Source organism: Embiotoca jacksoni, unplaced genomic scaffold, assembly GCF_022577435.1.
Source record: "Embiotoca jacksoni isolate LCO1_2020_lvr unplaced genomic scaffold, fEmbJac1.0.p SCAF_3, whole genome shotgun sequence".
Lineage (NCBI taxonomy): Eukaryota > Metazoa > Chordata > Actinopteri > Embiotocidae > Embiotoca > Embiotoca jacksoni.
The window spans coordinates 4,042,391-4,057,799 of NW_027185381.1; the positions used below are offsets into that span (position 1 = coordinate 4,042,391).

General features: G+C 40.8%; 1 protein-coding gene across 1 annotated transcript in view; it reads left to right on the forward strand.

The window, feature by feature from the left end:
• Positions 1–10,426: 10,426 nt before the first annotated feature.
• Positions 10,427–15,409, forward strand: part of LOC138206574 (chemokine-like protein TAFA-5) — a 51,043-nt gene continuing 46,060 nt past the window's right edge. The window contains exon 1 of the mRNA XM_069163373.1: positions 10,427–11,174. Within this exon, the coding sequence (XP_069019474.1) occupies positions 11,084–11,174 (91 nt within the window). The 5' untranslated portion in view covers positions 10,427–11,083. The remainder of the gene's footprint in view (positions 11,175–15,409) is intronic.

Here is a 15,409-nt window from a genome sequence, read left to right on the forward strand (position 1 = left end):
TTCTGTGGTGGGAAAAGATGGAGCAGCTCAGCGAGGAGGGTGCATAAACTCTTACTGATGTCCTTGTGAACATAAGAATTAGTAGGAAGTAACTGAGCCAGTACTGCCGCAGGAGAACGCGCGATGAAGAGGCAACCTTCAGGCTCATTGAGCGGCGGCTGAAAGATGTGGAGGGTCAAAAAGGAGAGTCCTCATGGGGCTGCCACTGCTGGGCCAGGTGTGCAATGAAAACATATGCCGTGTGCGGAAACACCAGGATGTGACAGGTGTACATCGGTAAATAAAGATTGGTGGAAAGAAAAGAAGAAAATCCAGATCCCTGTAGTCTTTTCAAATTCACCTGAACAAGTTCATTCCAGGTTGATGCTTTTCTTATGCATGATATTTTAAATAATTTTTTTAATGAAATCATTACTTGAAAAGTGATACCATTTTTTATTGGCATAAATATGTAGTCGTTTTATTTCCAGGAACCAGTGTAAGTGCACTGAATTTCCAGCTGTACCTCCTAGAAGGCCTGAACAGGTAGAACCAGGATCAGCTGACTGTGGCCGTGACTCATCTTTCCTCACCTGCTCCGGGGATGCGGCCCAATGTGTCAACACCAACAGTCTTAAGGGTGTTGACCTTAAGGTGTTTGGCAGGGAATTTGTGCCAACCTCCGAGCCATCTACCTAATACACTGGTATGTCTCATTAATTTCTGGTTGTATAATACTTTTGGTTTAACTAGGCTTTATTTGTACTATTTCTACTGTCAAAGCACACCAGTGTTTGGAGAAACATGCCCTTTGTAGCTTCTGATCTGGGCATGGCCGAGCCAAAGTTCATCAGTTTCACTCCAAAGGGTTGTCTGTGGTGATCCACCACAATTATGTTTTTCTATCAGTGTAGTATAAATGCTCTTTAGTGCCTTTTAATGCTGTGGCCATCTGCAAGTACAAGGTAAGAAATGACAATCAGAGACTGTAGCATATTATGTTATGTTCAGGGGTTGGCTTTCTATCTCAGGGTTGCAATGTCAACCCATTTTTAGAAAGAAATGTTGTTAATTTAAAGAAATTCATACTCATTTTGAATTTGATGCCAGTAACCCGTTTCAGAAAAGTTGGGACAGGGACAAACAAAGTACTGGAAAAGTTGGGTAATGCTAAAGAAAAACACCTGGTGGAGTATCTCATAACTAATAAGGTTTATTGGAAACAGGTCAGTGACATGATTCGGTATAAAAAAAAGAGCATCCCAGAGAGGCAGAGTCTCTCAGCATTGACGGAGAGAGGTTCACCTCCCTGTAAACAATCTATGAATAATGTTCCACAATGTAAAACTGCAAGGCATTTGGGGATTTCATCATCTACAGTACAAAATATCACTACAAGGAGGAATGACAGAAGCTATTGATGTGTTTTTACTCAAATCAAGTTTTTTTCCTATTTACATTGCAGTGCTACAACCCAGCAAACATCTCGATGTTGAATGTGTTGCTTGAACGTCCAATCAAGACGTCCCGTCGAGATTTAAAAAGTTGTCTGTCTGTCAGCTGGACGTCCTGGCAATGTTAAAATATGTCAGTACCACCAACGGGTCAATGCAGATATAGTGCTAAATTTAAACTGTATGTATATGTTACATGTTCTCCGATGGTCTAACCAATGTCCAGTCTGACCCGGACGTCTGTTATATACGTTTTAATAACATGTAACTTACAAGAGCCGCACTCTTGGCCAAAGCAGCAGGAGTTTAAATGATTCATGTGCAGAGTGTTTCCTCTGTGTGCTCAGCTCATCAGTATGCATGTTTCAGTCTGCTGTTTCAGTCTGACATGGTGGTAAAATGTGTTGCTCTGCCATCAGGTTTAATCACCAATGCTTAAGTTTTTATTGCTGCTGTGCGTAATCAGCCTGCTGCTGTCAGAGACTCTTATTTTAGTTGCAAATAAATAGAGTTGCAGATAAAATGCCTCTTGATTATGACCTGAAAATAAAGTGGGCTCCTCTGTGTTTTTTTTTTTACTAATGTAAAAACAAATCTTTTTCCAGCCTCTCTTGCCTTTAGGTATTTTACATTAAGGACACTTATAAAACCATAATGGAACTTGTGCTGTTATCTGAGGTTGTGCTTTTAGTACTGTCGCCACTTTGGAGACCATTTTCAGGAGCAAAATTTCTGCATATTTCAAGGGATGGAATATCTGTAGCGTGTCACCTTCATCAGTGATGTACGTCTGATTCTTCCCAGTTGAGAAAATATACTGGGAAAGCACAGCAGAACCCACTAACATAGACCTACACATTCGCATGATAATCAAATTAAGGGGAGCTAAACTATTGGATGGATTGCCATAAAATATTGTAGAGACGATAATGGTGCCCACATTGATGAATCTGATACCAATGTCTAACTCGGATTCATCCACTGTAAAATGCTGGTATGTCTCAGCCTGAGATCTCCTTCCTGAAATGGCATCCATCCATCCATTAACTATACCCGCTTTATCCTGACCAGGGTCACGTAAGGGGGGGGGGGGGGGGGGGGGGGGCTCGAGCCTATCCCAGCTCACATTGGGCGAAGGCAGGGTTCACCCTGGACAGGTCGCCAGTCCATCACAGGGCCAACGTGTAGAGACAGACGGAAACAAAGACCATTCACGCTCTCATTCACACCTAAGGGCAATTTGTAGAACCACCAATTAATCTGAGATGCATGTTTTTGGATGGTGGGAGGAAGCCGGACCACCTGGAGAGAACCCACGAAGGCACAGGGAGAACATGTAAACGCCACACAGAAAGGGCCAGGCCCAGATTCAAACCCGGAACCTTTTTGCTGTGAGGCAACAATGCTAACCACTGCACCACTGTGCTGAAATGGCATAAAAACATGAATCATCCTCTGAGACTACGGCTAGACAGCATTCTTTAGAAAAGACTGTTGCTGATTGTCGTCTTTCGTTCTATTTACTAAATTCTGTATCTGTGATTAATTTGTTTTCTATCTCACATTAAACAAAGCTTGATGTAGTGATCTTCAGATGTTTGGTCCCTTTTGGTCTGCCTGATCGTGCTTTGATACAAGCGATCCAGTTTCCACAAAGTGTTGAGAGTGCCAAGCACTGCCCCTTCATAAATCCGTAAGTCTTTGACTAACAAGCTGACTTCTGACTCTTGCATCTAATTTTGATTCCATGTTCCCCACTATCACAATGCTACTCAGTCAGCTAATTAGCTCACTGTGAAATGAAGAATAAAATATAAAATGCTTCTCCTATAAAGCTCTTAATGACCAAGCTCCATCATATCTTAAAGACCCCACAGTACCCTATTAACCCAATAAAACACTTAACTCTCAGAGTGCAGGCCTATTTGTGGTCCCCAGTGGAACCAGCTCCCAGTTTTGGAGGCAGACCCTCTCCATTTCTTATTAGATAAATCTTAAAATAAGTACTGGCTCTTATCTCTATTTTGCTCTGTATGCATTTGTGTGCCAGTATTACATTTTGTTTCTTTAACACTGATGTTTTAATGAGGTTGTCTTACTTTTACTTTTAGAATTGAATCCGCTGCTTTATATTCTGTGTAACTTTTATAATTTTATTTACTCAATGTAAAACAGCAGTGGTTAATGTATTGTTTGTATTTATAAAGCATATCAGGACCATGTTGGATTGTGATTCTGCACTTTAAATAAAATTGATTGATTGCTTTGATTGATTCATTTATTGTTTATGGTCTCTGGCTTCAGAGTCAGACACTGTATGGAGGGCTTTTTTGGCTCGATAAATTGCAGGTATGAGCTCTCTGCTGGCTTCACACACTTTCTACTCATCACCACAAAAACAGCGTTTGTCAGAGTGAATCTGTCCCTGCAGAGTTAATTTGGCTCATGAAGGAACAAAACAAAACCCCAAAACAGAGGCAGAGTTAGAAAAGACAATTTTCCATCAAAGGAATCTGGACAATCTCTCCTCAATTTAAAGCCAGCTGTGTCATCGTTATTGATCGTATGCAGCTTGTGTGTGCGTGTGTGTTTGAATTTGCATTTGTTTCATGCTGGGTAAATTACTTCCTCTGCTTCCTTCACACCTGCTGAAAGTCATTGTAACAGTCTGGTGGAGTTTTAATGGAGAAGCACACATGCAGCTGATTTCCATGAAATAAATACAAAAACACCCAGAGGATTTTTAATGGTGTTTGAAATATTCTTCAAGACGGAAAGTTGACACAATTTCCCCCTCTGTTCGTAAAGAAACCCGGCAGAGATTGTTCTGCAAAGAACAGAATGAGGAGAAAAACTTAATCGTCAGCTTTTTCCTAAATCAACAGTATCCACACAAAGTTTGAATCCGATTTTCATCTTGCTTTATTCACATAAATTTGATAGCCGGTATGGTTTTGCCGTCATTTTTCAATTATTTGGCTGCGCTTTCCAGGATGCACCGATATCTGAGCACTGAGACGAGGATGCTGTAACTACAGAGTGTGTAAGAAATAACAAAAATGACAAGATGCCATCACTTAATTTGCCACTAATTAATTCTAAACTCACGTTGTTCATTTTACACTATGACGTCTCCAAGGTTGTGCAGTGTATTGCATCGGTCTTATCAGCTGTTCAGTCCAACCTCAGAAACCTTGGTGTTATATGTAATCAGATCAGACTATGTGTTTTCAGCAGCATATTACATCATCAACTCGTACACGTATCTTGTATCTAAAAAACATTGCCAAGCCCAAGATTGTTGTATTAGAACCGGAACTGAAAATGATCATTTGTGTTTTCACATCAAATAACTGACATTGTGGAAGATTAACATTTTCTTTTGCCACCCAAAATATCCCCCGTGTAGAAGCTGATACTGCTGCTTGACTTGTTGCACTGTGATTAATAAAAACATTTGAAATGAAACAACATAATGTGTATGTAAATAATTTAGCTGTTTGTAGAAGAATGCCGATTGACATTCATAAGGTAAACCAAGTCGACCTTAAATCAGTTATTTATCTTTTGTCCTGCTATCAGAGAAAATGAGTAAATTACATTAATGACGCGAGTCCACCTTCTAAATTGCCCTCGAGATATTTGTTAAACATATATTTATTAGATATTTATCAAATAGTCATTAGATTTGAATAGGGATTTTTGATTAGCGTAGGAAGGCACTCATCATTATCATGCAACCTTTTTTGTCTTCTTTCTCTCTTTTCTGTCTGCTCTTTTGACAGACTTGTATTGTGGGTGGAGTGTGACTTCTGCGTGGGCTAGCTGGATCATCCAGCTCTGCCACCGGCTACATCTGTTACCTTCTCCGAACACGACACCCTTTTCTGGAAGAAAACAAACGGCACCAACCTTGACCACCTGTGCTTACTTCAACATCCACAATTAAGTACAGGCATTACTGACTTTGTTGTCTTGTGTGGCAAAGCTGTTAAATTCTGCATTTTTTTTAATGATCCTACTGCCTACAGTTACAGGAGGCAAGCTATTATTGGGCTGATTTTCCCATGTCCAGCAGCTTTAACAGCCCTATATAGGGTGCTGGTGTTACATGTTTTTTGGTGACCAATCAGATTCTCTGACTTGCCCTGATAATTTGTACCTATTAAATGTTAAAACTGTGTTTTTAAAATGAACATTTATTTGTGTGGACATGGCAAAAGACATGTCAGTGTGACAGCGAGCCTGCAGGACCCTGAAACTAGTCCTTAAATCTGGACTGAAGGGTTTAAGTTTGCTTCACACAAATCAAAGTGATACTTATTTCAATTTTCTCCATGTTGCCTTGTAGTTTGATCGAGTCTGTGCTCACAGGTATGCGAGTGTTTTGAGTCTGAACCATCATCATCTCAGTCTGACTCTCCTTCCCTGTCAAATGGACAGTTTTCATTTCCTGTGCTGTTACAGACACCAGATGAGTCCTGACAGCGCTCGCGTTGATCTCTCTCTCCAGACTTGTCTCCTGCGACACCATCGGCCGCTGAATGACGGCTCCGTGGAAAGCTAATCAATGGCAGGAAAACATCAGCAATAATCACCGCCGGCAGTGGCTCAGAGAGCACGACCTGACGGAGACAGATCCCCGTCAGAGCGGGAGGGCAGCGCTGATGGAGTCTGTTTGACAGGCTGGCGAGAGCTTTGATAGAAGCCCTGTGAACATAACCTGGAGCCTCTGAAGCTGAACCATCAATCAGCTGCAAGGATTCATTCGGAGAGACTGCGGAGCTGACACACTGCTGCTGCTGTCATCCTCAGACGTCTCCATCACCAACCAACACTTTCATCAGCCATCATTCATCTCCAAATACTGAATGTGTAGGACAAATGTTGCTGCCTGAAATGTTTCAGGTGATTTTTCACAAATATATATATATATATTTTTTTATGAATTACTGTCTCCAGGTACTACACACCACATATGGTCATATGGTACCACATATGTCTACTATTCCAACTGATATGAAAAAGGATATATTAATGCTGGTGTAAAGAAGGTTCTTAAATTTGTATGGCTCTGTAACAGCTTCGGTTTTCCACTTACTATGCAGGAGCAGACTCTGAACTTTTTTATTCACAACATGGAAAACAGAGAGTTAGTCAATCAGCACTGTAAGATTCATTTTCATGCCCAGTTCAATCTGTATGAATTTCTGTGAAGGTTCCTGTAATGTGTTACGCTGCCTTTGAGGACTTAAATTCATAATGACTAAAAACAGGTAAAACATTTTTTTTTATCAAACTTTATTCAGATAAAAGAAAAAAGTTGTATATTCTATTTTTTTTTTATTTATTTTAGAAACGTTCTCCTCCTATGTTTAACAACAGCGTCACTTGTTTCAGCAAATGCCCAAAATTTGTGATTAAGCTTAATGGTGGCTGTTGAAGTTATGGCTCTTGTTGATCAGGAGAAAGGGAGGAAGGAGTGTTTACGTGCTCGGGTGAAGTCAGTGAGGGTTGATTTTATATGATTGGCCGAAGTGGCCATTTCTCATGAGCGCAGAGAAGGTTTTTCATGTGCGCCCCAAATGACGGGCATAGAGAGAAGAACGGTTAAAGCCAACAGCCCAGCGATGTGAAAACCCACCTCAGTATTTTAGGCAATCTCAAAGGCCAGTACACCACTGAGTTGAAATACTTTACAGATTATTTATGCACGGATATAATGCCACAGTTATTTCAATAATGCACAAATAACAGGTCCTCCAACCATATAGTAGGTTACTTTAACCCAAAAATCAGCCCACAAAGAAAAGAAGACAAATGTCCTCACTTTCCAAACTCCCTTTGGTCCCCACACAGATACAAGTACAAGCACACATACACACAGAGGCAGTATCTCTGCTCCCAGTTTCTCAGCAGGTTGATTGACAGGTGGGGAGGCAGACAGGTGTTGCCTTCAACCCTGACCTTGGTTGCGGGAGAGACAGCGAGAGTGGTCAGAAATCATAGGACAAGTAAACACACCGTGATTGAGAGAGGGGAGAGAAATCGCTGTAGAACACACGGAGTCTTCAACGCCTCATCTCCCAGGAAACACTCAGACGATTGAAAAGCAGCAGCTTGTGACTATAAATAAATAAACAAGGACATACGTTTATCAATAACTTACAGGAATGTAGACTTGTAAAGTCTTCACTTAATTATAAATATATCTTTCAAAAGACAATGCACTGCATATTATAAAATTACACATTCCAACAATAAATTAATTAAAAGCAAAAACAAAAATATAAATTGATCATTAAACTGTGAATAGTAGTCTAACTACACATTTGGGACCTATCATATAGTGTTACAGTGTCAGATGTTCCTATCAAATGTGGCCAAAGTTTCAATCATTTAGGAAAAAATAATTCCCTTGTCATTTGGCAACGGCAGAATAAAATTCAACCCAGACATAAAGCTATTATCTGTGACAATACTGAATATATTATATATGGCTTTTGACTGAAAGACTAAATCCAAGGTTTTGCCACATACAAGTAATGAGCATAATATTTTCCATAGAATCTCTACTGTTATCTTTGTTGCTGTGGATGCTCGTGTCTGTCAATTCTTATATTCTGAATGGCATTTGGGCTCGATTATGTATGAATGATTTAAGAAGTTGCCATTTTCAATAAAGAGACAGGAACTAGTAAGTTTACAGATGAGTTTTGGTAACTTCACATCAGCAAGAGGATAAGCAAGGACTCATAAGCACTGGCTGCTCTCTGGAAGTTTCTCTATCAAAAGAAAGTTGGCTTTTGCAGAGGGGGGATCTTACAGAGACAGGAGGTAAGACAGCTTGTTTTAGGCAGAGAAACCAAGGGGCTACGTGAAGGGCAGGTATAAGATATATAAGGATTTTCTGGCACTGTGAATTATGAAAAACTACATTGGCCAATGTAATGATGTAATACTATTATTACTATTACTCCATACATATAAAACTCCAATTTATTAAATAGACAAAGAACATCTGCGCTAAAAGTGTCAACATGTTCAGAAAGTACATTTGTGCATCATGTTTTAATGCAGCTTCAGTCTCTATAGAAACTTTTAATAATGTATACCTTTATTGTGAACAACACATTAATTATGAGCTAGATGTAAAGAGCAGCAGATTGCAGAGTTGGATCACATTAATATCTGAGTTCAGGGAAAACATAAAAATAGTCATTGGCTGGTAGATTGCAGCAATAATTCATGTTGTCAAGGCTGCTCGCCAACAACTGCTGGTTTACAGAAACATTGTTATAGAAAGAAGACTTATATCTGAGAAAACATTTCTGCAGCAGGACGACAGAGGCAAGCTGAATTAATAGAAGTTATGAACGTGATATAATGCTGGTTTGTGCGTTTCTACAGAAGTCCTGAAATCGCAAAGTCGATATTTAAGTTCTCCCTATAAGAACTTGTACACGACGGTCACTTAATTATAAAGATTTCAGCCACCAGCACAAGTTATACATTTATACTTGCTGTTTAGTAAGAGTAGTAGAATTGGCTTATTTTTCTTGTGTTGCATCATAATTGAATATTTGGGGGATTTTGGACTTTTGCTCAGGCAAAACAATATATTTGACTATGTGAAATTGAATTACAAATTTGAAAAAATATAAATATGTATAATCAATGCTGGGGGCGGCACAGTGTTTCAGTAGTTAACACTGCTGCCTCACAACAAGAAGGTTCTGGGTTCGAACTTCGGCCAAGAGCCCTTTCTGTGTTCAGTTTGCATGTTCTGTCCGTGCCTTCGTGGCTTCCTCCCACCATCCAAAGATATGCATCTCAGGTTAATTGGTGATTCTGAAATAAATTGCCCGTAGGTGTGAATGAGAGCGTGAATGGTCTTTGTTTCGGTCTGTCTATATATGTTGGCCCTGTGATAGACTGGCGACCTGTCCCGGGTGTACCCTGCCTTCGCCCACAGTGAGCTGGGATAGGCTCCAGCTCACGGCAGACAAATAGTTTGGCCCAACCCTAACTGTAACAAGGTGTGGACTGCCAGGTTGTGAAAACCCTTTTGTTTGTAAACTTTATGTTTTATCCTGGCTTGGGTATAGATGTTAACAACTCAAACATAAAGGGTTTTACAACAATGCTACAAATCAGGTCAGTGGTTTCCCTTTTCAGTCAGTCAATTTCACAACCTGGCAGCAGAAAACGTAGCCTCTTTACTGATTCATGAACATGTATAGTGCTGCCGCTGTGCACCGCAACGACCTCCGTCACTTTCTTACTACAAGTGTGGAAATCAAAAGTTCTTAGTTCTCTTGATTTAGTGGATATTGATTGACATTTTATGTGCTCGATATCCAAACATCTCTAAAGCATATGAGCCAAACAAACAAAAAAAACCTGAGAATTTTTGAAATTTAAAATGTCTTGACTGATTCCACAGTCAAAGCTGTAAAAGATTGATTCCTGTATATGTTTCAAAATAAAAGCCCTCGAGCTTTTCAGCAGAAATAAACCCTTCTATTTTACACCAGCTTTAATTGTGAAACATCTGGAATCTGTTGTGACTAAAATCGGACAATCCCACTTTAGATGTGCACTCCAGAACAGCCACTGAAAATAGCATCCAGCAAATAATATATCTGGCTATGTGATGACCATTGTATGTAAACTTGCCACCAGAGTGGTTACACATTACATCCACAAGTTAACCATGGGCTGTAGTCTACTTCAACATACATCACTACACCCCTGTGGAAGCATTAGTTCATCATTTATTATATATTAATATATTTTATACACAAACCAGGGTGCCTCTCAGTGCCCCCAAGATTCCGTTTCCCGCCCGTACTGAAGTTACACCGCATCAGATTCAGTCCCGGTGGCAGACGTCTTCAAACCTGTGGATGGTTTTGCACTGAGACGCTTTATTGTAACTGGTGTGACGTCAGTCCTTGATTTAAGAGCGAGAGAGAGGGAGAGAGAGAGAGAGAGAAAGAAAGAGGTAGAGAGAGATTGGAGGCTGCAGATCGCAGAGCATCTTCAGACGCGCTCTCAGCAGCTGCAACTCATCCTTCACTTTTCACCACCGGGCAACCGTAAACTGACCAGGACGCTAGACCCGGCGGGGAAACGTGCAATATGCCCGCTGCAGTAGGTCAAGCTGGACCCTGTGCCGGTTCTTCCATGTCTGGGGGGATTTACGCCGACAAGCGGACCAAGACTACTAATGGATCTGCAGCGCAGTGAGCTTTAAGTTGGAGCCGGAAAGCTGGAAAACTTAAAGAGTTTGGAGCACATTTAGTATTTTGATGAACGTGCTGCGGTGGACGGGACCACCTGCATCTGCAGCTGCTGTCTGCCGCCGCTGCGCCCCGTGACGCGCCCGGGAGCGCTGCGAGGACCCCGAAAGGTTCAGAGTCTGAGGAGGGAGAAGAAAAACCACTTTGCTGCCTCAGATCTCCCCCAAAGTGGAATTGTCACTTAAGGCTCGTGCGTGGTTAAACATCCCGGAGATGACATCTGTCCCCCGCGTCCGTCCTCCTCTGGGTCGGATAGGGATGGATGTAGTGTGGTGAGAGGCACCGGCCTGCGGATAATCACAGTTTGGACTTTTTGGCTCACTGCGCGGCTCGCTTCTCTCCCTCATGCAGCTCCTTCGGCTGGCCTGGGCTTTGACTGCCGCTGCGGTCTGCTTCCTGCTCCTCCTGCTCGTCCACAACCAGATCCTGAGGGAAGGTAAGTCTCAGGAATAGTCTCACAGTCCACGGGACAGTGCGTGCGTGCGTGCGTGCGTGTGTGTGTGTGTGTGTGTGTGTGTGTGTTTAAGATCAAACAAAGTGTCCAGAATGTCTCAACAGGTCACAATATATGTCAAACACATATCCACCCTCAACCCTCACAAACACATACAACATTTCTGTGCGTAAAATCGTGCGTGTTTTGCGCAGAAGTGGATGATATGGTGATAAAAGGCGGGAGATGGAGAACACTAACCAGCAGCAGCAGTAACACGAGCCCAGCACCGGCTGGACTGTGCCGGGATGATCTCCAGCAGACCTCTGCTGTTCAAGGATTCAGATTAAAGACAGATGATAGAGGGAGGAAACACCCTTCCTCTCTCTCTCTTTCACGTGCCGCACAAACACACACACACACACACACACACACACACACACACACACACACACACACACACACACACACACACACACACACACACTTTATTGCCGACAAAAGGTTAGGCTACATACTGATTTGAAATATGAGTATCTAATGATATTTTTCTGTTTTCAAATTTTCCAACAGAGAAACTAACTAATGATCACTTCCAGTATGGATTTATCAGTAGATTTTTTTTTTTTTTTATGTAAATGTTAAATTAAATTTAAAAAAAAAATTCACTGATTGCAAATGAAAAAGAAAAAAGCAACCAAAATGACAGACCCCACAAACCCACTGACTTTTTTCTAATACTTTTAAAAATCAATGAACCAGGGTGCTCCACCGGTGCACATGAAATACAACCATAAACGGAAGCTTCAGGGACTGGAGAAAGGCAAATTATATTTAATTATATCATGACATTTCAAGTAAGTTAAAAAATAAAAATACAGAGAACAATATTGAATCATTGGAGTCGTCAAAAAAATTCCAGTCTAGAAGATTGACAACCGTTACAAAATCTCAGGTTCCTTAATGAAAAGCCAAAGGTACTGGACTTAGAAGTAGATGTCACCTATGACACCCAATGTGCATTATGTTTATACACAACCAATTGTTGGGCGTAAAGACCCTTAGAGGGTCATCCAGTTGTAGGTCGTTCATTTCTGAACGAATGGGTGAACAAGAGGAAAAAGTAGTATAAGTGCCACTTAGGTCCGTGTCATGCATACACACCAACCTCAGTTTAGATCTATCCTGCTTGTAATTGTGTATTCTGGATACGAACAGAGAAAAACCTTGTTACATCCTTGTATAATTTGTTTGTAATGCTTCCAGGCAGTCTGTCATTTCTGTTCCAAGGTACAGATATTATCCTTGACAGACATCATTTATGGATGTCCTGACTATGTTTTATCAAATATTTATTTCACTTTTCTTATGGTTAATTTTTGTCTCCTGTTACACAACTTAAAGAGCACATGTTACGTCTTGCTTAAAATAAGTAACACAAGTACAAATATATCCTAATATGGTTTCGCTGGTAGACAACAGGGAACTTTTATTATCATAGGTAGAGAGGCAATACTGTAAATTGCCAGATAGATTTAGTAGATACTGATAACTTAACTGCATACTTTTTCTTTATCGTAAACATTTTACGTAGAAATTTATACCACGTCTTTCGTGGTATTTGTATTTTTCTCACTTTGTATAAATACTTTTTTCACTCACATTTTCTATTTGCTGATAGTTATGCACCACTAAAACAGGATTTTTTTTTTTTTAATGAGAGAACAAAAATCTGCTTCTGCTTCTGAAGAATACACACCCCTTGGAGTATCAGCAGGCATTAGACTGTAGGAGAAATCAGAAAAGGCTATTTGCAATACTACATTTGCAATACTACATGACAACGCCCAAGACAAGGACTTCTTCGGTTTTACCCTATATTATTTACTGGCAAAGAAAATATTAAATCAACTTATTCACTTTTACATTAAAACATTTTATTATTATTGTTATTTATTAAAAGAGTTTTATTATTATCCAAATTGTATTTTTATACTGCTCAGAAGCAGGTCAACCCATGGAAGATAACTAGATCAAGATGCATCACATTCCTTCAAATGAAAGCTTGCCATTGACGTGAGGTGCAATAATGTTCCACACGCTCCATCAATTTTGGGCCCATAGAGCATGAGCATTAACGTCTATCTCAGTCGAGTAGGTAGAAATCATGAACAGAGACAAGGGTTGGAGTTTAAAACATCTTTGATAACGATAACTTGACTACCTGTTCCTGAAAGATACTTTTTTTCTGTACCAATTTTATAAAATCTTATCAGAAAGAAATTGACATTACACATGGAAGTACAAGTCATGAGAGGGGGAGAGTGTAACTATGTTATTTTCTGTGCATATAATAAATGCCTCACATGCAGGCTATTGGTACACACTAGAATTTACCAATGTTATCTAAACGCCTCAGATTATTTGTAGACGGTAAAGACGTCTGTGCACAGGTAAGCCTCCAGTTACTGCAGCGCACGCAAACTAGTAATGATACGTGGGCAGAAATGAGTTTGAAAAGAAGGGCATTACAAGTTGGTTCAGCGGTGTCTTTTTCTTGGCTTCAGCTTAAGGTCTGACCATCCTGACCATCCAGGGTCCTGTTTGGCTGGCAGGTTTAACCTCAGGATCTACGTGGGGTGTGTTTTTGTTCTTGTAAACTCATTTTGTATCCTAATAAGTGTCAAGGAAAAAAAAATGTGTGTGTTTATTCCCAAGCAAATGCTGAGTCATTGCATAGCGGTTGTGCGAACGTCAACACGAGACACCCCGTAAAGCTTCCTACCATACAAACCCGTCTTTTCAGCAATTCTGCTAAGTTTTATGTATTCTGTGTGCATTCTGTGTTTAACAAAAAAAATCATGTCCAGTAGGGTCCAAGATTTTGAGATAATTCAATATTTGTCTGCCCCTTTTGTTTTAGTGACAACATACAATGCACTCATGGACTCTGCCAATTTGCTAAAACCTGATAACCTATGACATCCCAGTATGATGTGACAGTGTTTCAAAGAGCTTCTTGTAATGTCAGAAGCGTTTGACTTCCGCAGTCTTCGAGTGCCCCATAAATCTTCAATGGGGTTGAGGTCAGATGACTGTGGAGGAAAGTCCATGACAAGTCAGCACTGCTTGGTCCTCTTTAATATTTAAGTAGTTCCTCAGAGAGTTAAGGTTTGTTTGGGCTCATTATTCTGCTGAAGTATGCATCCAACCAGGGGGTTGGAGGGTGTCTCTGAACAATGTGGTGCTACTTTTCTTTGGTCCGGGTGTCCCAACTCCTGAGTGGCAAAACATCCCCATACTTGTATATTCCCACCACCACGTTTCACCGTGGGTTTGATACACTGTGGTATCATCCTCTCTTCTGTTTTCTCCCGACATCCACCCTTCTGTTACTGCCACAAATATCCAACTTGGATTCATCAGCATTTGACCTTGTTTCTCCTCCTAAGAAGTGGTTTAGAGACACAAATCGTCCTCTGAGACCACGACGACACAGCCGTCTTTTGACAGGAATTTTGCTGATAGGAGTCTTGTGCTCTTTATCGACCAAATGCTATCTTTGATGTTTTTTATCCCTCATTGAACAAAGCTTGATGTATTGATCTTCTGATGGTGTGCTCACTTTTAGTCTGCCTCATTGTGCTTTAGATACAACTGATCCAGTTTCCACAAAGCGTGTTAGAGTGCCATGAACTGTTAGAAACCTCCCGTCTTGCTGTGGTTTGATGCTGAGAACACGGTGGATCCTTGTGTGTATTGGCGCTGCGCCTTTCACCTGAGAGGAGCAGCTGGAACAGAAAACATCTGTCCAGACAGCTGCTGGCATAAGCAATACGGGCTACTGCTAAGGCGCATGAGGACCAGGGGAAATATGCTGACGGAGGAGCTTGGCTCGTTCACGTTGACATTTATTCTGTCTCATTTTACAGATTTAAACTTACATCTTGATGGCTTTAAGGCCGACTCTTTACTCAAACACTGGCTGATTGTTACCAACTCTGTCTTTCCCAGCTGCTCTTTAATGTGAAAAGTCTCCTGTTATAACGTAATTAATACCCATATTCATGGCCGTATTACTTTCTGAGTGGCCTCAGGTCAAATATCTGTTGCTGGGCTCCTAACGACCCCCCTACTGTACAAGGCAGTTTCATCTCCCCAGACACTCAACAACAGACCAGACCTCCAAATCAGCAGCTGATTGATGATCTGTGGACTTTTATTGTGAGCAAATCACC